The 23,392-nt window shown below is 34.3% G+C and overlaps 1 protein-coding gene across 3 annotated transcripts; it reads left to right on the top strand.

The window, feature by feature from the left end:
- Positions 1-10,530: 10,530 nt before the first annotated feature.
- On the top strand, positions 10,531-16,990 carry LOC113730824 (homeobox-leucine zipper protein PROTODERMAL FACTOR 2-like). 3 transcript variants are annotated; one of them, XM_027255769.2, is made up of 13 exons: positions 10,533-11,084; positions 11,839-11,936; positions 12,311-12,569; positions 12,681-12,798; positions 13,219-13,407; positions 13,514-13,951; positions 14,036-14,137; positions 14,259-14,459; positions 14,702-14,876; positions 14,978-15,249; positions 15,798-15,893; positions 16,002-16,390; positions 16,633-16,990. In XM_027255769.2, the coding sequence occupies exons 3-12, from the start codon at positions 12,349-12,351 to the stop codon at positions 16,368-16,370; spliced, it is 2,181 nt and encodes a 726-aa protein (XP_027111570.2). In that variant the 5' UTR covers positions 10,533-11,084; positions 11,839-11,936; positions 12,311-12,348; the 3' UTR covers positions 16,371-16,390; positions 16,633-16,990. The 3 variants fall into 3 exon arrangements, with proteins under 3 accessions (XP_027111571.2, XP_027111570.2, XP_071930359.1); XM_027255770.2 differs by lacking the exon at positions 11,839-11,936 and having other exon boundaries at positions 10,531-11,084; XM_072074258.1 differs by lacking the exon at positions 10,533-11,084 and having other exon boundaries at positions 11,172-11,936.
- Positions 16,991-23,392: the final 6,402 nt, after the last annotated feature.

The raw sequence follows: 23,392 nt of genomic DNA, 5'->3' as shown, positions 1-23,392 counted from the left end.
TTACTGTAGCTCTCATTTTCTCCCCTTATTCAATTTATGCATTTAGCTTAGCTTTTGGGATGTCAAATTTGGCAATAAGACTTGAAATGATTGTATAAGCAGGTTAATACTGAAGAAATTCAAACAGTAATTTTTTTCTGGTTTGATTATTCTCGTAGTTAATTGCTATTTTGTGTTGTCATTCTTTAAAAGTGCTCCACACGAGCACCTTCTTGGGACAATTAGCAGTAGATGATGGAATAGTTTTTAAACGCTAATATTATTTGTGATTTACAAAGTCAAACACCTCCTAAAAAATCTATAAACAATTAGAGGGATTTGAGAAGATTTCAAATCTGTCGTTAAATCTCTCAATCCAAAAGAAGACTGAAGACTTCAAGCATGAAGAATTAATTAGAGGGAAGTTGGCCATTAATTAGAAAAAAAAATTAATTATTCATATAACAAATCCTTGGTTATGTACAATATCTATACTATATATAAAGGGAAAAGTGGAAGTTTAGAGTAAAATAATTACCTATAACTATTTTTAACCATAACTCATCTAAACACATCTTTGACAAAATGAATGACTCAAAACTTTGTAACTACTAAAGTAACCATTATTTGATGAGAAAAAAAGGTTCAAATATTACCATTTGTTTTAGTAATTAAAATTTTATATAAAATTAACTTGTAAAAAAGATTTTTTGAATTGCAGACGCATCGCGTACGCCTTTAGCACTAGTGTTAATTATTTAACCATTGTAAGAGCAAAAACAAAGTATCTGTAGTGCATTACAGGCTTTATTGGGCGAGGCACTTCTCCAATGATCAATGAAACCGTGGGCATTGTAGCTTAAAAAGTTCGGTTTTACGAACTTCACAGGAAAGTTAAAATTGGGCAATTCTTCGCATCACCATATTGTTGCCCCACTTTACCCAACAGAAAACCGTTAGACTGCAAAATCTTCAGTTCAAGGGCCCAAGGTCCAGGAAACGGAATTGTAGGCTAATAGCAGAAAGCCTGATCCAGATATTGGGAGTTTTTGACAAAAAAAAAAAAAAAAAAAAATACAAACATTGGAAGTAGTTCTACAAACTTTTTTTTTAAGGATTATTATTACTTTACCTCGTTAAATTGTATTATTACTATCAATTTACTCCCTAACATTATCTTTTAATCACTTCATTCCCATATATAATTCAACTCAGCATTTTAACAACTTTTGGACAAAAAATATCCTTTTATTTTATAGCATAACTACATTATTATTATTACTTTATTCTTTTAAATTATAGTGATTCAATCACTTTACTTCCTAACATTATTTTTTAGGCATTTTACCCCATTGCTAACCTAACCAATATGTTCAAAAATTTTTAAATGTATTGACACTTTTATATATATATATATATATATATTTTTAAAAAAAAAATAGAAAAGTTGGAATGGTTATTTTTCCTTTTTTGTACTCTAAGAGTTCCAATAAAAATAAAAAAAATTTCAAATTTCTTTTTTCACACTTATTAATACTAGGAAAAGAAAAATAAATAGGAGAGAAGGAGACATATAATTCTATTTTACGAAAAAAAGGAAAATAAAGAAGAATCTAATATTATCATATCATTTTAATGCCGTCAGCATTACGATTAGAATTGTGTGATAAATAGAAAAGTAAATTAATTTTATAAAATTGAATTCTAGTTTGTTTTTATTTTTTAAAAAAAGAATTGAGCTCTCTCTCTCTCTCTCCCTCTCCCTCCCTCTCTACCTTTCTATTTTTCTCAATATTAATAAAATTGTCAAAAAAAAAAGAAATTAATGCTCTAACTTTTTTTCCCGATATTAAGAAAGAGAAGAGAGACTCTAAAATTTATATCATTTTTATTATATAAAGAGGAGGGTACTTTTTTCTAAAGTTTTTTAACACCTTAAGTTGATTTAATGGTGGGATAAATTGCCTAAAAAATAACTCTATGGGTAAATTGATAATAGGATATGAGGGTAAAGTAATAATAATTTTAAGAGTTAAACATATATTTTTACTTAAATTAAAAAATTTCGTTAAATTTGACAGTTAGTCTTAGAGGTAAAATGATTAAAAAGTAATGTTAAAGAAAAAATTAGTAGTGTTACCAAACATTAAGGGGCTAAAATGATAAGAACCCTTTTTTTAATTCAAAACTTCACATTTACGATTCCTCTTTACTTGTCATCCAAACCAACCCTCCCTAGTGACAAACTTCAACCTCTCCCCTAGTTACAAACTTCAACCTGGCACTTCTTGACATAATTTTTGTTCAAATATTAGAGACGTTAGATAGCCCACATGACCATGAAGTGTCTAGTTTACTCTACTTTTAAATCCTCCAGTTTTCCTTTGTTACGTTAACAATACAACGGTATTACACCTCAGAGAAATAATGACAAGAGTTAATTCTGTGGCAAATAATACAGAGTATTTTTTTTAATATAGAGTATATATGCTATATTTATTAGTGAAAAATATTATATTACGTAAGCGTGTTTGGTTGAAATAAATTCAACATTTTGTAGGTAAAAGTAGATAAGTATTTCTATATATGCAATCTTTTTTTTCTTTTAATAACTATTGAAAACCCCATGCTGAATTTTAAAAACCCATGATTATAGTTGTGCAATATGCAATCAATATGACAATAATCATCCTGTTAAAAGCAAGAGATGGAAGTGCAAAACATTAAACAAAAAAAAAAGGCCTAACAATGTTTTCCCGCGTCCAACGATTGAAAATGACACACTGTCCAGTATAATGAAGAACATTAAAGACCATTCCGTCGAATATAACAACAATATGGATCCCTGCAAACTTAAACCAGTACTATTACAAGAATCGATCATCATTCCATTTTCGGAAAGTAATTAACAAGTCTTCTTATAAATTTGGCCATCTGTTCCTCACAGCATTTCTCAGAACTCCCACAAATTGGAACCATGATGACAACTGAAGATCCCATTTGACTTTGACAAGTGCCAGCCAAAACCCTGCAATTAAGTTTGCTGTTCAAGTGTACACCTCAGTTGATAAATAATTCTAAATAGAACGAGAACTCACCTTCTTTTCATGCGGAAAATTTCTTGTAAAACTTTCTTAGTACAAAATCAGCTATCTTAAATTGGCCCAAAGAAAAAAAAAAAATGTACTAGATCTACACATGCAGGTACCGGCTAAAGAAAAAATCACACGCTCATATACTATATATGAAATCGGTACTAATTTCAAAGCTGGATAAACATACCTAGAAGTGAAAAAAAAAAATTTGTAAAAAAAAAAAAAAACCATTTTACAGTTGTTATAATAATTCACAACAATTCTCTTCTTTTTGTTTTTCTTGGGCTTCGTTGGTCAAGTTTATACGTAATTTAGAAAACTTGAATTGCAATTCCTCTTCTATTGACTAAACTTATTGTCAAGCTATAGTACTTAGAAAGGAAATAGTACGATCCCACCATGATCAACACTTTGACATCAACCAATCACCAACCATCCTCAATTCTTTGTGTGTCCCTTGTTCTTTCAAAACTGAGAGATATCTTATGCACATTTACTAAGGGATGAGGAAACTTTCCATATATCTGTTTCGACGGTTTAGCTAAATTAAGTACTACTAGTACACAGCACGTACGCATCATCCTGTACAAAGTTCAAATAAACCAACTTTGGTTTCCATTTACTCCTTAGGCTTGAGCTTAATATATACTTGGAACACTCACTCTTTAACAGTTATTTTCTCATATTATGAGAACAACATGCTAGCCCAAAAAAAAAAATTTAAGAATTTCCTTATGGACTTATATTTGCTACACTACAAAAGATAGGGCATTCAATGATGATAACACTATTCAGTGATGACTTTTGAGGTCGGACGAGCCATTTTTTTCCTTTTTGGAAATTGTTTTAAAATATTATCTAAATGTACAAGTTCATAATATCAACAGATTTAATCCAAGCCATCTTTTTATCTTCAAAACATTAGGCTTGTTATTCTATATGTGTACTACCACATAATGTAAAGGGTTGCATTTATTGATATCAAACCATACGTGAATGAAATTTATATCCGGTGGGAAGCACGATTGTTAAGAAGTCAAGATATGTGTGCTTAGTTTTGCCATCAGAGTGCGACTGCTGTATGTTGTCTTTGCTAGTGATTTCACTGGTTTTAAGACGTACAATCGAGCTTCACCAAGAAGATGGATTAAGCCGATAATTTTCAAGGTGCAAGCAACCATGCATCGATTGACAGTACGGAAAATTTGACACCCACATGCATCATTTAACTCAAGCACACACGTTAAAGCAAGCAAGAAACACAGTGACAATTTTGGATTAGTAGGGTGTAGGCCAGAGGAGGGAAAAAAAAAAGAAGAAGAAGAAAGTTTAATTACAAGATATGAATTTTGTTTGCAAGTTGTCAATGCCTTTCTCTGTCTGCAAGAGAGAGAGAGAGAGAGAGAGAGATGAGTTAAGGGAAAGGGGAAGCTGTGGATGTATGTGTATATATACATGGCAGGTTATCTTCCACACATTTCTGTGGTCAGTCCGATCATCTCCTTTCCGGGGCGAGGTGGAGGCTGCGAACTGCAATGCTTAGCATTATGGACCCTATTGATTGTGCAATTATTTGACACCGGTGCGCTTAATTTGTGAACCCTGAACCTTAATTATTCTGCTTTAATTTGAAAAGTTCTGCCGTAATTAAGTAGTGCATGATCTGTTAACCTTTTAATACGCCCCTACGATTCCAAAGAATGTGATTGACAATGACGGCAAATCCTTCACCATCAACTTACACATCAACTTAATCGCAAAGACATGCAAAGCTTAAAGTTAATTTCATGCCGGGAAAACTAGGCCTTAAAAACTCCATCTTTTTAATTAGTTCGGTAACTCTTTCGGCAAGAACTTGAATCATTGCTCGAGTCCAGGCCTCACTCACTGAAGCTGATGATATGGTCAATTGCTGACGCTAGTGGTGAAGTGAAGACTGTGCGGGCAGGGGATGGCTGCCAATTTATAGATGCTTTGTAGTTGAGTTAAAAGACCTATCCACGATGCTAGTGGTGAAGTCACAAGTCAAAACCTTAAGGGCAGCGGACGGTTGTCAGTTTATAGATATTCGTACTAAAGTTTGAAGACACATCCACAATACGGGTGATAGTATATATATATATATATATATATATATATATATTATTACCTATTCTTTAACTATTTGTTTATGGCTTATTCTGATCATACTGTTTAAGTTCAAAAAGGTTGAATTTTTTTTTTCCGAAAAGCAATGTCTATGTGCAATTTAGAATAAATAAGATATATATATTTTTTAATATGGAGAAAGAACTTTATAAAATTAAAAGGGATATGTAGATAGAGAAATGGACTTTTGAAAATTCAAGGGGATAATGTAGCTCGGGAAGAAGGTTTTACAAAATTATTGGGGAAGGGGGTGGGGGTGGAAGAGGGGCAGATACGAGGCAAAACTAAAAATATGGCAAAGTTTCAAACAATTTAAATTGCGAATTTTTTTAAAAATTTTATTATAGCATCGGGGTGCCTTAGCAATTTAGAATTTTTCCTGTTATATCATACATATATTTTTAAACAATTTTTAAAATTATCTTTTATCTAACATTCCAAATAATTGTCAATCCAAATGTGGGTCCGAATCGAAGTCGAATTACAAGTGATCGATTTGAATGTACAAGTCTAAATCTAAATGGAGGCAAATCTAATATATCACTTAAAAATAACCCATAACGTCAAAGGATTAGAAGAGCGTCAAAGCAGGCAAGAAAGTGGTAAAAATTATTTTGTTCCTTCACTCATAACGTACAAAGATTCGTCAGATAAAAATCATAGGCGAGGATAAAAATACAGCCTAAAAAGAAAACGTTAGAAGATACCAACAAAAGATGTTATTATACCTTTAAAGCGTCTAATTGTATTTATTAGCCAACTCTCTATTGGACCTAAAAGAAAAAATAGAGAGTATTATAGTCCTTTTGATTGACTTGGCTAGTCTATCGTTGTTCCGGTTGACGGTAGCACTTAAGTAGCTATTGTAGTTCAAAACTTTTCTATTTTGACATCCACCGTTTTCTTGCAAATATTAATGATTAGGAACTAAATTAAGTTTTTTTTTTGGGGGGGGGGGGGGGGGGGGGGGTTACAATCCATATGTAATTGATGAAAATTTTAAACAACTGCTAAACATGCACACCTTTTTTTCGTTTCCTCTTTTTAGTATTTTAAGTACCTCTTAAATTCGTTTTAACTCCCTGCCGCTTAATACGCTGGGAATAAGGTTAAAGTTTATTCATAAAGCATTAGAATGCAGCTTTTGGGCTAATCATAACTATATTCAATTTTCGTGCTTCAATTCACTATTTACTATTTTGATATCACTACTTCATTTCGCGAGATTAAAAAAAATTAGGCCCTCAAGTTGTGGACCAGTTTCACTTAAATTGGTCCTATATGTTTTAGCTGTAATATTTTGACTATATGAAAATTCAGCCAGAAAAAAGTAATAGACTCAGAAATTTCCTTTGATTTTTTCTTTTTTTTTTTTTAAATAAAATTTCACTTAAATTAAAAAATTGGTCCAGTTTGCAAAATTCCCATGATTAGGACTTAGGAGACAAAGAAAAAGATAGTTAAGCTGACAAGAGGGCTCCAGCCATATCCCATGAGAAGACCGAGCGGTAATAATAACTACAACGTCAAAATTGGCTTCTAAGCTTCTTAACTTTAATGCTTATTTGGAGCTTGTACATGCAGCGAAGGAAATAAAATGACGTTTTATGAAAATTTTTCACTTTTTTTTCGGTCTGCGAAGGAAGAAAGTCAACATATGATACCACCGAAAAACTCTTCAATCGAAAGGTTTTACCATAATTAAATCATTTTATTTAACAATTTCTCTTCCAGCTGTCACTAAACGCAGCATTATATATAACTGATGATAAATTGCGAGAAATTCCAGTTTTCATTGGATAGATTGGTGCGATTTGGCGCAGACTAGGACTAACTACAATTTAATTAATTACGAAGAATTAATTAAGGAGTTGCTATATAAATAAATAAATACCTTTCTTTTTGAGTTTTAAGAGTCTGCTTGGCTTAATAAAGATAAAGAACACGTACAGTATCATAAATTCATATACAGTCTAGTCAGTATTGTTGATGCGCGGACGGTAGAATATGTTTGGAGGACTGGAGACTGCACGACATGAATGTCCTGTAATGTTTCTTGGCAAGAGAACAGTAATTACAGAACTACATATGTATCATAAAGTTATGGAGCTTTAAATTTTCCATAGTCATCACGTTTAACATATACCGTAGTTTTAACTCCTACTGCACCTTAATACGTCGTCCTGCCAAAAATTAATAATTGTGATTGAATCCTCTCAACAGGTATCGCAACTGCCATGGAACATCAACCGTTGCAGCTCTCAAACTGTGAAAGCTAGCTATGTGCCTCTTTCTCCAGCAGTCCTCTTCTATCTACCTCTCTTCTCTAACTTCTCTCTATTTTTTCCTCATCTTTTGAAAAGCCTTTCCTCAAGGGTTTCCCTCCCATAAATTTCATTTCATTTTATTTTATTTTTTTAATGAAGTCTTTCCTATGTTTTTTTAATGGGAATTTTCTATTTCTCCTAAGATTTCTAGCGAGATTTGTTCTTCTAGGAATCCCTATATATGGAGATCTTTGTGTTTTTTTTTTCCTTATTTTATTGTAATATCTAAATTTATTTTAGATCTTTTTGGACCTTGGATATATTTCAATAGATCTCATCATCATTATTAAAGCTGATCAAGTGATTGCAACATATATACACATAGAAGGGAGCTCTGCAATGATTTATTTATTATAAAGTAATTTTTAAAAATTCTTGCATTTTTCAAATCTATTCATAAGTTTTCAAATTATTATATTTGTTAAATTATAGATCTATAATTTTTAGTGCATATTTAACTTGCCATTAGAACAGTGATGTAAATAAAATTATGTTGGACAATTTTCAACAATCTATTAATGAAATGCACTTTTTATTAAAAAAAAAAAAACTATGAAAGCTATGTGTTGGGATCCTTACTATATATACATACTATTGAGCAATAGTCAAGCTTCCTGCAATTGATTCAAAGATCTTCTTTTCATGTATATGTATATATATACACGCACTCAAACCCCTCTTACAATAGGAACAACTACTACATCCATTTAACCTTTATGTACTCGTTATTTCTTTTCAATTTCAGAATTTTGAGAATTTATTGCATTACCTAATTAACACTGTTGGGGAACATTTTTCTCATGTTCTTCAATATTGCATATGTCCTTTTTTTATAAAGGATTTTTGGGCACTCATTAATATACCTCAAATTTACTTAAATGCTAATAATTATTACAATATCTTGCATTTATATACTTTCTATATTTAATCTTACCTATCTTTCCTTATAATTATTTACTTTTTCTAATTAATCTCACATTTTCAAAAAAATGACACTTGAAATATATCTTAACATGTGTCCATTAGACACCCAGGCCCTTTTATAAACTATATATATACCGGTTTCTTTATTTTATTTATTTGTCCCAGAGAGCGTGGTGATGCATATAGTTTCTTTTTTTTTTTTCTCCTCCTTATGTGGGAAACAATTCTTCTTTCTGTGGAAGAGAAATGGCAAAAAGCGCGTATGGATCCATCCGTGTTTGTTTGCGCAAGGATCCTTATCATATGCTGGATGGATGATAACGAATCTCCATGCCATCAATACAAAGCGATTGCATTTAAGGGAAAAATCATGAAGGAATTTCTTCATTTGCTAACCACATTTAATTGCTGTATATTTAGAAGTTTTAATTGGTACCACATTCATCTGGCACAGCCTACCTGAAACCACAATATTTCCCGACAGCAAAAAATCAGGAAAAAAGTTTACTTTAGATTAGATGAACATACATTTTCGTGTATCTATCTATTGTCATGCACAAATACCGTCCTACGATCGAGGTTAACGATGGATAATCTCATAAATTAGGTAATGGAGGTCGGAGATTCATCGTCTCGGATATATATTGTTCAATGTTTCTATTTATTGACGATCAAAATACTACTAATACAAGTGTACGTACTGACTAAAAATTAATATTGATGCGCGTGTGTGTGTATATATATACGTAGATGAACACCACACCAACCCATAAAAAAATGTGGTGTATTTGATATATCATGGCAATCAATGGATTTGTATGCATGTATGAAACAATTTTGATTAAAAATTATCGAGACGAATGTAATGGATTATTGCACTTCAATGGAGCCTCAGTACGTAATCACCCTTTTTCAGCACAAGGCTAGTAGTTTTAGGATCGTCAATCATTAAAAATAGAAAATTTTCTGTATACGTACGCTGCACTATAATAGTTTGTGAATAAGTCTGAGTGAAAATTTTAGTTTAGCCATTTTACTTCTTCCGCATCAATCTAACCCGTGTTAGCAACTAGCTAGAAGTAGAGCTTACCCGGCCTCATGTTTTTTTTAAAAAAAAAAAAAAAAATCTTTTTTTCTTTGCATAAAATGAGGTTTTTTTTCATTTTTGTTTCTGTCTCCATGAGATCATGATTCCCAGGTCCACCCTGTAAATTCATGGAAACACTGGAGCAAAAGCTGTTAACATCTTTATTCATCCATCGCATTCACACATAGAGCATTTTTAGCAATAAATACAGCTTGCCCCAATAGGCGCTCTTTCTTTCAAATTTGCCGAGTCAATATTGGAGTTAATGTAATACTGTCAATTTGTCATTACGCACTAAAAAAAGAGTAACAAAATAAGTCACGAAAGCCAACAGAAAACATGGCATGCAAATAAAGAACTAAACGACCAAAATCAAACATGGAATCTCCAATCCCCCTTTTTTTATTTTTAACTCTTTCCACCTTCCCCTCTCGCGGTTACTCTTCTCCTGCAGATGATAGACTACTTGCAAGGTGGTGAGGAACTAACCAATAACCATAACTGTAAATACTTGATCATAATCAGTACTAGGAATACCAGAAAGATGTTTTGTTTCATGAAGATGAGAAGCAATGAAAATGTGCACACAGGTTTGTAAATATGAAATGCAGGTACAATCTGCTGAAATGTGATTGCAAGGGACCGAGGAAATACAGAAACTGCCTCAGCCAGCAACAGCGGCTCCAGCCTGAGAACAGGTAAATATATAATATGGGGGTCCAGAATTAGAGTCCTGGAAGATTTGAGTTGTGCTGCTGCTGCTGCTGCTGCTTGAAATTGCTTGTATGGTTTCTGCGGTGCATGTGTAGTTAAGATTGCCATAAGTTGTTTCACCATACCCTTCTCTTCTCTATAGACCAAAAATTTAAACATGAAAAACAAAACCATTTCTGATTTCTCCAATACAATTCAACAACCAAGCCTCTTTTCTCTCTCTCCTCAGCAATAACATTAACACCTCCTCACTCACTCCTCACCACCCAAGCCTTAAATGCTAACGCACCCTCTCTATACGCTCTGCAATAACTCCTTACTGCCACATCTTCTCCACCTGTACCCCAGCCCCTCCACAAATCACCCTTTCTCCCTTCCTCTCCTTCTTTCTTTCCCCTAGTCACCTTCTTACCCTCCCCAAAGCCCTATGGATTCTCTCTCCCTTTCTTTTTCATTATTTCGACCTTGTTTTCTTCTCTCTCATCATCCTCAGTATTCTTCTTAAATTCTATTCACAAGAAACTCATTCATTATTATTCACTCACAATCAATCCTGAAAACTACTCCTCTCCAGTCCACAGTCCCTAGTCCAGTCCAGCCTCCAAATTTTGGTTTTCTGGCGACCCTTTTAGCCTCAAAACCAGATCTGACCCTACTCGTTTTTGGAAAACCCTAAAATCTCAAAAGTGCTCAATCCTTCAGACAAAACCAGCAAGCAACTGTATGGCGCCACTAAACTATGTAACAAGAAAACAAGCAAAAACCCTTTATTCCTAAGCTTCGGTTGTTCAGGATTACAGCATCTCCGAGGTGAGTAGACTTTATTCTCCATTGACTTCTTCTTGATGTTGTACTTGTAGTAGTAAACTACTGCCTAGTTTTGTTTTTGTCCGTTATGTTTCGGCACAAGGAAAGAGGGGGAGAGAGAGAGAGATAAGAAGGAACAAAGAAGTCAAGGGAGTAGACTTCCCATTTCCCACCACCGAGATATTCGTGGGGCGTTATTATTTTTTTTGCTCTTACATTAATTTCTTTTCAGGATAGTTTGATGCCAGTGACAAAACTCAAGGGCCAGTTCACAGTTTGTCAACTCTTTGCTGCCAAAATTTCTGATTTTGGTCTTTTGGCACCACGTAGTATATGGAGTAGTAAAAAGGACAGAGAGGATAAAAAAATCCAAAAACAAAAGAAAGGCAGAAAGAACAGAAGTCTTACTTAGCTAAGAAACAGTAGTAATCATTTCTGGCCTCCTGTCGTTTATATCTATGTTAATACCATGTTAGTGGTTTGGATTTGCTTAGTCGACTTTCTTACTCATATGCACTTCACTGCCAAAGAGAATCTATTAAACTGAACGCACTTTCCTTCTGCCAAAAAGTAGAGTAAACGTCATCATCACACACTAACGCAGTCCAAGAAGAGAGAAAAAAAGTTGAAAAAAAAAAAGAAATGGGATTTGTACCTTTTAGCTTTTAGGGTTCGTCTGTCGGTTTACTTAGAGATTTACGCTGCTCCGAGGTCCTCATGGTTGAGGGTATAAAACCATGAAACTCTGAACTCGCAGGTGGGAAATTTTCAGCAAGTCACCTAACGACCACCATGTTAAAAAGGAAGCAAGAAGGCTGTAGATTTAAGACTTCTTCAGAGCTGAATTATTTTGAGGTATGGGATTAGAATCAGATTTATGTTTTACCTTCCATTATTGAGTGGAACTTTCGTCTACCCTTTTCTTCTTTAGCCAGTTTTTTTTTACTGAGAATTGATGACGATCCAGTTCACCTAAAGTCTCTTCATTTCATCCTTCTGCTTTTTTGGCTGACCCTTGCGTTACATTTTAACCCTTCTGTTGTTTTTGTTTTTTTGTGAACCTTTTCATTTCTAGTCTTTCTTTTTAGTTTTAAGTGGCTTTATGATTTGATTAGATCATGATCTAGGGTAGAAAAAAAGCATCTTTAAGGTGGGTTTTCCAGTTTATGGTTTCTTGTACATGATGCTGTTACTTGTTAGCGATTTAACTTCCAATTTTTTTGGGGCAGACTGGAAACCATTAACCCTAAGAAAAGGGGTCAGCAAGATGTTTCAACCAAACATGTTTGATAGTCACCATCACTTACTCGAGATGACTCATAAAACACCTGAAAATGAGATGGATATGATAAGAGATGATGAATTTGAGAGCAAATCTGGGACTGATATCATGGAAGCCGCTTCTGGAGACGACCAAGACCCTAACCAACGCCCCAAAAAGAAGCGGTATCATCGCCACACTCAGCATCAAATCCAGGAAATGGAATCGTAAGCTTTTGGCTTCTGCTTTGGGTTGTGAGCTGTTCCTTTCTTTTTCTTTCATAAGAATCCCTTTTGGGACGAATATACTTCGATTGATCACATAAGTTTGTGTTACAGTTTCTTTAAAGAATGCCCACATCCAGATGATAAACAAAGGAAGGAGCTTGGTCGTCGACTAGGATTAGAGCCCTTACAAGTCAAATTTTGGTTTCAAAACAAGCGCACGCAAATGAAGGTAACATAAGCTGCATTTTCCAGCAGTTATAACCACTTGAGGTTATAATATGATCATATATTCCATTTGACGTTTAAGAACTGTAGTAACTTAGAAAGGGGGGAGGTAATACCCTTGCGTTGTGGTGGAGTCCCAAAGGTTTGAGACTATCTTTTATTCAGATACAACTTGTCATTTAAAATTCTAATGGTTGAATGTTGTTAATTATGAAATGCCTTAGACGTACACTCATTTAATTTATGGGGTGCATTTAATAATTCAGGGTGTAAATAATGTATAGAAGAGGAGTGTACATGGTTTTATAACAGCTTTACCAATGTATTTATGTATACATATATTAGTTAAATTTGACGAAATTTTGCTGGGGCTTAAGGTTTATAAAGTCAGCTATATCTGTCGATGACTAGTGATCCATTGCAGGCTCAACACGAACGCCATGAGAACACACAATTGAGGACTGAAAATGAGAAGCTTCGTGCAGAGAACATCCGCTACAAGGAGGCTCTTAGTAATGCTACGTGTCCCAACTGTGGTGGACCAGCTGCCATTGGCGAAATGTCATTTGATGAGCAGCATTTAAGGATTGAAAATGCTCGCCTAAGGGAAGAGGTAGTAGACCATAAGTGGGAAAATACAGGCGATGAATGTAGTTAACTTTTCTGTTTCAATTAACAATGACTGCACTCAACTGACCTGTAATTTGCTTGGTTTTCAGATTGATAGGATATCCGGAATTGCTGCTAAGTATGTTGGCAAACCTATGCTCTCGTATCCTCATCTTCCCCCAGGAGCATCTCGTTCACTTGATCTTGGAGTGGGAAATTACGGGGCACAGTCGGGCATGATTGGGGAGATTTATGGGGCTGGTGACCTTCTGAGGTCAGTATCAGGCCCTACTGAAGCTGACAAGCCAATGGTCATCGAGTTGGCTGTTGCAGCAATGGAGGAACTAGTGAGAATGGCTCAGGCTGGAGAACCTCTGTGGGTTCCTAGCGGTGATAACTCAACTGAGACTCTAAGCGAGGATGAGTATGTAAGGACCTTCCCTAGAGGAATTGGACCAAAACCGTTGGGATTGAAATCTGAAGCTTCAAGAGAGTCTGCTGTTGTTATCATGAACCATATTAACCTGGTTGAAATTCTGATGGATGTGGTAGGATTTTCTTCAAACTCATAATATTTACTTTTCTAGGTTTTTACATAAAATATCATTCATTATTCAATTTGCCTTTTTCAGAATCAATGGTCAAATGTGTTCTCCAGCATTGTTTCGAGAGCATTGACCTTGGAGGTCTTGTCTACTGGTGTAGCAGGCAATTATAATGGGGCTCTCCAAGTGGTACATGCCTGAATCTTTCACTTGAGTTTCCACCTATAATCTTTACATGAATCAATATTTTGTGGCCAATATGTTGCATATAAAAGTATAGTGGACATGCCTAATATCCCCTTTGTTTCAGATGACCGCAGAGTTTCAGGTCCCTACACCTCTTGTTCCAACTCGTGAGAACTACTTTGTGAGATACTGTAAACAACATGCTGATGGAACTTGGGCTGTTGTTGACGTTTCTTTGGACAATCTGCGCCCTACTTCAGTGTCAAGATGCAGAAGAAGGCCTTCTGGTTGTTTGATTCAAGAATTGCCTAATGGCTACTCAAAGGTTTATTTGCTATCACTCTTTAGTACTATCAGTCAATGCATTGGTTAGTCACAGCAATAAAAATTAATCTTTCAGCTTTTATAGGTTATGTGGGTTGAACATGTTGAGATTGATGACAGAGCCGTTCACAGCATATATAGAGCACTAGTTAATTCACTCTTTATTTGCTATCACTCTTTAGTACTATCAGTCAATGCATTGGTTAGTCACAGCAATAAAAATTAATCTTTCAGCTTTTATAGGTTATGTGGGTTGAACATGTTGAGATTGATGACAGAGCCGTTCACAGCATATATAGAGCACTAGTTAATTCAGGCCTTGCTTTTGGGGCAAAACGTTGGGTGGCAACACTAGATCGGCAATGTGAACGACTTGCAAGTGCAATGGCCAATAACATTCCAGCGGGAGATGTTGGGGGTAAATGAAAGACATACAATGTGCACCACTCCGTGATTTAAGTTTAAGTTAATGCTATGTTTTCTAGAGTATTTAGTTGCTAATGATATGACTTTCTGCAGTCATCACAACTCCAGAAGGCAGAAAAAGTATGCTAAAACTGGCTGAGAGAATGGTTATGAGCTTCTGCGCGGGTGTTGGTGCTTCAACGGCACATACATGGACAACTTTGTCAGGGAGCGGTGCTGATGATGTGAGGGTCATGACTAGAAAAAGTATGGATGATCCAGGAAGACCTCCAGGAATTGTTCTAAGTGCTGCAACTTCATTTTGGTTACCAGTTCTTCCTAAAAGAGTGTTTGATTTTCTTCGCGATGAGAACTCCAGAAGTGAGGTATCATCCTGTTTTAATCAATGTGAAACACTTCATAAAATTGTTCCTATCCCATCTTTGACAATATTAGTGGGACAAAGGGAGTAGTAAATGATAAACAGCAGAAATGTAAACAGGACCCTCATTGCATTCTTTATTCATTTGTTTCTCCTGATATATGTCTTCCTTCTCTTCAATCACCATAATTAACATCCTATGTCATTAGATTAGATTCTGGAAACACAATCCGCACCAACAGTATAGTAGTATGCATTTGCATATGTTAGTAGCATCAGATAAAAGTAGATTTTATGGCCAGCCTTACACTGGTATAATTCATTTTCAGGCTGGACTTATAAGTAGTGACTACAAATGATTTACATGTAATGCAAATGAATGTATGGCTTTAAATCAGTACAGTGATTAGAAAGAATTCCTAAGCTCCAGACGTGTGCTATTAGACAAATTTATTAGCTCTCTAATGTAATATGCATGTCATGTGGATGATTGTAATATTTTTTGTACTTGATAGAGTACGTAACTGATTGGCATTTTTGCTGTACTTACAGTGGGATATCCTTTCAAATGGTGGCCTAGTTCAAGAAATGGCACATATTGCAAATGGTCGGGATCCGGGCAACTCCGTGTCATTATTGCGTGTGAATGTAAGCCCTAAATTCTGCAGTATGTTTTGATTGAAATTTTAATTGAAAATCGTCCTTTTTGAAACGGGTTAAAGATATACCCCTACTGACTGGCCAAAAATGTTGCAGAGTGCAAATTCAAGCCAAAGCAATATGCTTATATTGCAAGAGAGTAGCACTGATTCAACAGGCTCCTATGTTATTTATGCTCCCGTTGACATTGTTGCCATGAACGTGGTCTTGAGTGGTGGAGATCCTGACTATGTTGCTCTCCTACCATCTGGTTTTGCTATCCTTCCTGACGGACCTATGAATCAAGGAGGAGCAGGAATTTCTGAGGTTGGCTCTGGTGGAACTCTCCTAACTGTTGCATTTCAGATATTAGTTGATTCAGTTCCAACAGCAAAACTTTCTCTCGGATCAGTGGCAACTGTTAATAGCCTTATCAAGTGCACAGTTGAAAGGATTAAAGCAGCATTATCATGTGATAAGGCATGATCCTAAAGCATTTAGGCAAGGTAAGCCTTCTTGAAATTTACCTTTCATAGCACTTGATAACTTTCTTGCAGCTAGATGAGTTAGTTCAGATTGTATGGTCTTAAAAAATGCAGGATGTAGGAATAGTGCCTTGATCACATAACTTTAGAGTATACTAATAAAAGACTCAAAGCAGTCAATCACAACACTTTAACCACTGCTACTTTCCCTCAAATTTGTAGTGAAGCGTGAAACTGAATCTATATTTGTGTTTGTACTTCAGAAGACTAAAGGGAAAGAAGGATGAGCTTAGCTTTGGATTCTGGGAGCTATGGAGAAGAGTCAAGAACGCACCACTTGCAATCCTTGCCGTGTGGTGTTTGCAAGAAATGAGAAAAGCATTTCACCACCCTGCAAGGGTAAAAGGTTCGGGTATTGACTTGGCCTATCAATGATTCAAGTAGACAGAAACCTTCTTTCGGAGCAACAAGACTCCCATTTTGCCTGTGTTTTTGTTTTAGTATTAGTAGGGATAGGCCTTCCTACTTATATGTACGTGTTTTAAGAAGATGTTTAAGTAGCTTTCTGAATGCTAACAGACCATGGTTTGCTTGTCTATCAAAACTATGCTCTTTATATCATTAGCTTGTAGTCTATTTATCATTTTCATCATGCTGACAAGGGGGGAGAGAGAGAGCCTCAAGTTCACAATCCACCAATGATGACTTAAACCTTGAAGCTAGTTAGTGATGGGCTAACCTCTGATATATATATCTGTTTCAAACCATTTCTTCATATTCGTTATCTCCAGAAAAAAATATCTTTGAAAAAATTGGCCAACACTAAAGCAAAGGAGGAGAAGTGAGATGGATTATCTAGATAGAAAAAAGGGTTAAGAGTTCGAAGAGCTACGATCTGTGTATCGGGTTCTTCCGAGATCAAACACCATAAGACTTTCATTCTTTTTTTCCCCCATCTTTTTCTCTCGATACATAAAGGACATGAATATTAAGGTGGGGATTCTGTATTAAATGGTTGTCTTTTTCATTGTGAGATTCAACTGTGGAATAAAAGAGGAACAGTTGTCATTAGGTGTAATGAAGTGGAACAAAAAGCTTGACAGCTGTGTGATTGCATTCGATGAAACAAAATTTTCGAAGAATGCTTAAAATGTTAGAAATCATGCTCATTTTTCATCCACAACCATGCAATAAGTAATTCAGCGACAATTCACTTTTTTTTTTTTTCAAATTAAAGTTCAATAATTCTAATTTAACTCCGTTTCTTAGCATGTTGCAAATCCATTATCTGCATCTTCTAGAAGTTAGAGCATAAATTATGCGAACATTTGTCTGACCCCCATTGCAATGACAACACAAGACAATTCTAGCACCTGACCGTGTAGATTGTCCTATTCTGCTGGTCTGTCCAAGAAATTCTGAAAAAAGACATCAGGCCTCAGTTCATACAGAGAAGAAGAAAGGAAGAAGTCTATGGTCACACTAATCACCTATCAATGTCCCAGCACGTATCTGCGAGAAAAATTAGCCAGCCAAATGCGAAATGCATCATTTCCTAATGCTTCAGGATCAACATCGGTGTCCACAGGTAGACTATTTGAAGCCAATAAGTAACCAACTGAGCTAGCTCAATTGGCCACCAGGAAGGGACTTTGGTTCCTCCTTGGGTGTTGGATGTAGGAAATCAAAATTGAATTAATCAAAATCAAGCTCTGATTACCACCATAGGCTTCCTTGTTCTAAAAACCAGTTGGTGTAGAATAGCTAATGGATTATGGAAAAGCCAAAGAAAAGATTTTACATTGCCACTGACCAATAGGATGTTACGGGCCTGAGCTTGCATTCAAGTGAAAGCAAAAAGGAAATGATTGTAAGAATATATGAATTTTCTTCCCTCTAAATTGAGACTGCATGCTTGGTGTGGATGGGACGAGGGTGTATCAGTTGAGAAATTCAGCAATCAAATGGTGTCATAACACCAAGCATTAGCGTGACTGCATTTTCTAAAACAGTTTTCAAAGTATGTGCAATAGGCAGTACATGAGACAGTAATTTGGTCAAAAGAAGAAGTGAACATATAACCTCATATTTCTGTATCTTCTTGTAGAAAAATCAAGGAAAAGCATGACACGTATACTGTTGTGGAAGCTGATTAAACAAGCACCATGAATCAGATGCTACATGTACTATCGCTGAATTCTGGAACAGAAGCACAGCAGGGTGGACTAAAAACAGTCTTTGGTGCCAGAACATTTGACAGATTTTACGATAACAACTCCTTAAAAATTCACTCTCTCTTGTGAGAAGTCATCTCAAATCTGAAACTTTCATGCATAAAGCAGTCACAGAAGAAATAGTTTAAGAAATGAAAAAAAGATGGTGGTTGAAGGCTGTTGTGCTTTAAATAAACCCATAAGAATAACAGATGAAATAGCTAGGTAGGTGTGCTTTAGAGTGCATCAGATACAAGTGTACAAAAATTGGTTAGATTTCTTTGAATTCTGCTTTATATTCTCTTAAAAGGTCAGATTACAGACTATATATATTCAAGCACGATATAGAAACTGGGGACAGCAAAGGAAGCTACTACTAGTTCTTGAGTTTTCTTCTTTGCCTCAAGAGTTAGGGTGCCAAAGTTGTACTAATGTCCTCGTTAATTAAGTTGAACATGTCAAATTCTATTCAGTTAATTTGCTGCACCACATCTGATTAGTCTTTTGACACCATACAAACGCAGCAAATCGCATTATTAATTAAACAAATTTTATTAGTTCCAGTTCTCTAATACGGCTGACATCATGTTCATTTTCATGATAATTCTTAATTTGTATTTCCAATTGTTGAGGATAAGTCTTTGCCCCCCCCCCCCCCCCCCCCCAAAAAAAGATATCAGAAACTATGACAGAAAAAGGTAATGCTTTTATGAATCTAATGCGTTTGATTTTCCTCAAAGTATAAGGTATATGCTAGCATGTGAGATTAATTTTACCCCTTGCCAATATATTCAACAACTCAATTCAAAGTTAATCCGTTCAATGAGTTCTTGAAGTCATTACAGAAACCTCAGGCCCCCCCACCTAAGGTATATGCATGCATGCTGAACGTACTTGTGCCAAATAACACGCGAAGCCTGCAATGTGCCAAGACTATGTTAATAACAATTACACGAGAAAAATATATTATAACAAGGAAATTGCATATTAATTAAGAAAAATCAATTGTCGTTCACCTTTTGGAATTATCAAGCAACTGCTTTTCCCCGCTAAATCATTGCAGTTTTGGCATATTAATTTCGGTGGATAAGGTGGCTGTCTGGTAGCCCAAATGGATTGATAACATCGAAGCGATAATGGGCCACAGATTTGTGGCTGCGCCTTAGCGTCTGTTGAGTCTCCGTCTCGCCTCGCCCGCCACACTGATGGGAAATTAGGGAGACGATCCATCAAAATCCGAAATACAGTATATATCATTTTCTTCTTTTTATTTTTGGTATTGTTGCAAGATTAATCCATTGTTACAAAACCCAAATACAATGTATCCTTTTCTGTGCCTTGTGGCATTTTCTGGCAACAACATCTTCACCCTTTCTCTCCGTTATTGCAGTTTTTGGTAGTATTTGAAAGGAAGGTACACCTAGAATTTGTTTACTTCCTTCAAGATAATTTTGATTCACTTAGAAAGCAAAAGGATAAATTATTCATTTGACTCTTTATTAATATAGATAATGTTAATGTCCCTAATAGACACTAGTTAGCTAGTGATTAAGAATTAAATTTGGAAAGTATTTTTATATAATTTTTTTTCTCTTTTAATAGAGAAGCACTGGGATTTAAAAAGAGAAGAAGGTGAAGAGGGAATAGAATGTTGGTCCTCTAAATTCTCGAATTTCAACGTTAATCATTCGATCAAAAGTATTCAAGCTCCAAGGTTTTATCTTTTTCTGGGATGCGCATGATGTTGTGAAACCTCTCTCGACAATTGACTTGGTGGGGTAACTCATCATAGAAATCTTGCAATGTGATGGCATTAGGCTTGCTTTCGTATTGGAAACAAAAGAAAAAAGAAAAAAGGCAAAGAAGAAAAAAAAAAAACAAAGTAAATGGTAGACATTACAATTCAATAAATTACAGCTAAACTCACAGATTATGATCATGATCTGAGACTTGAATTTAATATTTCTAATTCCTGAGATCTAAATCTTAATAATTATCAGATTAAAGGCTCTATCTATTTTTTATTACTAGTGAATAGATCTTAATTGGGATATTTGTTGGAATTTTAACCCACATGATTTGAACAGCACAAATTAGTCAAGGCACAGGAAAGATGAAGAAAATAAAGCGGCTGTAAAAAGGAAGGAAACAAGAATCACCACCTTTGTTTTGGAGGCAACCCAAATCTACCTTGTATATAAAAAGAAAGAGGGGTTACTGTAGCAACCTCTTTTTTTTTTTCCCAAGTGTATAGTCTCTTATTTTGACAAGTGTCAATTTCTTATTGTTGTTGAATTTTTGCTCCACTATTTTTTTTTTTTAGTCAAAAGTCATAAATATCTCTCCTTCCAATTCTTCTTTTTTTCTTTTTTCTGTCTTTACTTTTAACCTTCATCTCCCCTTTCAAATTTTTTCTTTATAATTAATTATACTAAGATTATTTTCTTACTATTTTTTTAGATAATTATTATTGACCTGGAGAGGTGTCGCAACAATCAACTGATTTATATTGTCACTTCCTATTCCATCAATTTTAACTTTGAGTAAATCCTATATATACTGACAGTATATACACTATCACCATTTGATTCATGACATGTGTGCAAAAGTTAAATTTTAAATTCAAATTTTGCATGGTTGTCATTCAAATTAAGAAAGATTAATCCTTCAACTTTTTAATTTAGTTTTTTGCTTTTTCTTTTTCTTTTTTCCTTCATCCTAATTTTTCTCTGCCTTTCCTCATTCCGCTCAATCAATGCATTTTTTCATTTTTCCTCTATAATTAATTGAATGTATGTTTTTCTTGCACGGGAATGGATATTTCATTTATTCCATTGTTCAAAAATCAAATCATGATCATCTTTTTGTTTAGAAGAAATATAGACTATAGACTATTTACCTCCACTACTCCTACTGTCCGGTATATTTCATTTTCTTTTTATTCCTATTCTTCCCTCGTTTCACACTCCTAAATATGGACTTAACTTTTTTTTATTAAATGTATTTTATTTAGCCTTTATCATTTTTCTTTTTTTGCCTCTTTATTATGTTACCTTGGTGTATTTATTTATTTTGGCTTGATTTCCTTGATATTGATTAAGCCTTCCATTATTTTGATTCTGCAAATCGATTTTCCTTTTGTGCGGTTTGTCTTAAATCTAAATGCAAAATTTATTTTTTGCAATTCTAATGTTTTAGTTCCTTTTTAATGCATAATTGAATCTTGCACTTCCTTTACTAGTTCTTTGGTATTGAATTTTTGTACCCTTTTTATGCATTGAAAAGCCTTTCATTCAACTTTCTTGCAAGTTTTATTGTGAATTTGTAGGATAGAAATTTTTACATGATGGTGGTATCTTGTTTGAAAAAGAAATAATGGTGAAATTTTATGCATTTGTAATTATAATGGCATGATACTTGAGTTTTATGAAGTACATATCATTTATGTTAATATTGAACTGGTTTTACATTTCTCGTGTGTTCGGTTTTTGAATTCTTTGTTATTGTTTGTCCATACAATATAGTATATGTCTCCATTGCATCACAATAAGCAAGTTGGAGCAAACTTTTGAAACATTCCACTATATATAAACTTTTTTAGACTCATTTTTTGACAATTATAATTTCTTTTTATTTGAAAGCAAATTATAGTGTAATGAATTTTAACCATAATTTTATAGATGGGCCTAGACTATGCTTGCATAGTCCGGTTACTTCTAGTATTAGTATAACACAAAACCTCACCTCAACATGATGGTATAGGACACGTATATAGCAAAACTAAGATTCCGTTTGATAAAACTGAATTTGAATTCTGAAGTTTGAATTCTGAAATCTGAATACTGAAATAATTAATTAACTGAATTTTAAGTACTGAAAAGAAATATATGAATGTCTGAATTTTAATGTTAAACCTATTTATACTGTTTGATAAACATTTATAACTGAATGCTAAGTTAAATTTGACAAATTTGCCCTTCTATCTTTTCATCCAAAAAAGAAATTGAACCTATGATTTAATTAGCTAAAAATGTTAGGTATAAAAATGACAATATTTATTTTTAAATCAAATTAATATAAAAGATGAAATATATTATATGAGTAGTATGAAGAATATGTGAAAATCATTCAAAAGAGAGAAAGAAAAATAAAAAATCATTAGATAGAGAATATTAGATTATTTAATTAGATAAGAATTTTGAACATAATTAACAAATAAGGGTAGATTTGGTAGATATGATAAGATAATTGAAGTAATTCTATTGATTCCTATTAGAATTAAGCATTCAGTTAGGATTCTTGTGCTGAAAAAAAATACATACAAGTTCAGCACTACTTAACAAGTTTAGTAAATGGATTTTCATTTATCAAACACTCAAAACATCTGTATGTCTGAAAAAATTCAGATTCAGCACTTTTTTATGTTATCAAACAAACCCTAAGTCAACATTTGGCAAATTTGGGACCAGACTCAACGGACTTAATGAAACTAAGAAAGACTAACAAAACAACCCTGCCAAATTAACTACTTAAAGCAAGTTAATTAGGAACCGACAAAAACATCCTAAGGACTAAGTAAGCCCTAATCCTATACACTGACTTTTAAAAAATTAAGAACCATACAATCTACTAAAATAGACCAATGTTTTATGCCACCTGAGCAATTTAATAAATTTTAATGCACAAATTAATGATGTTAAACAAATCAAACACTTTGGTATTTAGACTTGTTTAACTATTTTGACGAGTTTAAAATTTTGTTCAAATTTGACTTATTACTTTCGAGCGGAGCTTGAACAAGCTTGTATCT

This window comes from Coffea arabica, chromosome 2c, assembly GCF_036785885.1.
Source record: "Coffea arabica cultivar ET-39 chromosome 2c, Coffea Arabica ET-39 HiFi, whole genome shotgun sequence".
Lineage (NCBI taxonomy): Eukaryota > Viridiplantae > Streptophyta > Magnoliopsida > Gentianales > Rubiaceae > Coffea > Coffea arabica.
The sequence above is the reverse complement of the archived record's forward strand: the minus strand, read 5'-3'. Positions and strand labels throughout refer to the sequence as shown.

Excerpts from the sequence above, each read along its gene's own strand:
- LOC113730824 (XM_027255770.2), top strand. The coding sequence starts at position 12,349 with ATGTTTCAACCAAACATGTTTGATAGTCACCATCACTTACTCGAGATG. Across the intron at positions 12,799-13,218 it reads ACAAGCGCACGCAAATGAAG|GCTCAACACGAACGCCATGA; the intron begins GTAACATAAGCT and ends GATCCATTGCAG. Across the intron at positions 15,250-15,797 it reads ATGAGAACTCCAGAAGTGAG|TGGGATATCCTTTCAAATGG; the intron begins GTATCATCCTGT and ends CTGTACTTACAG.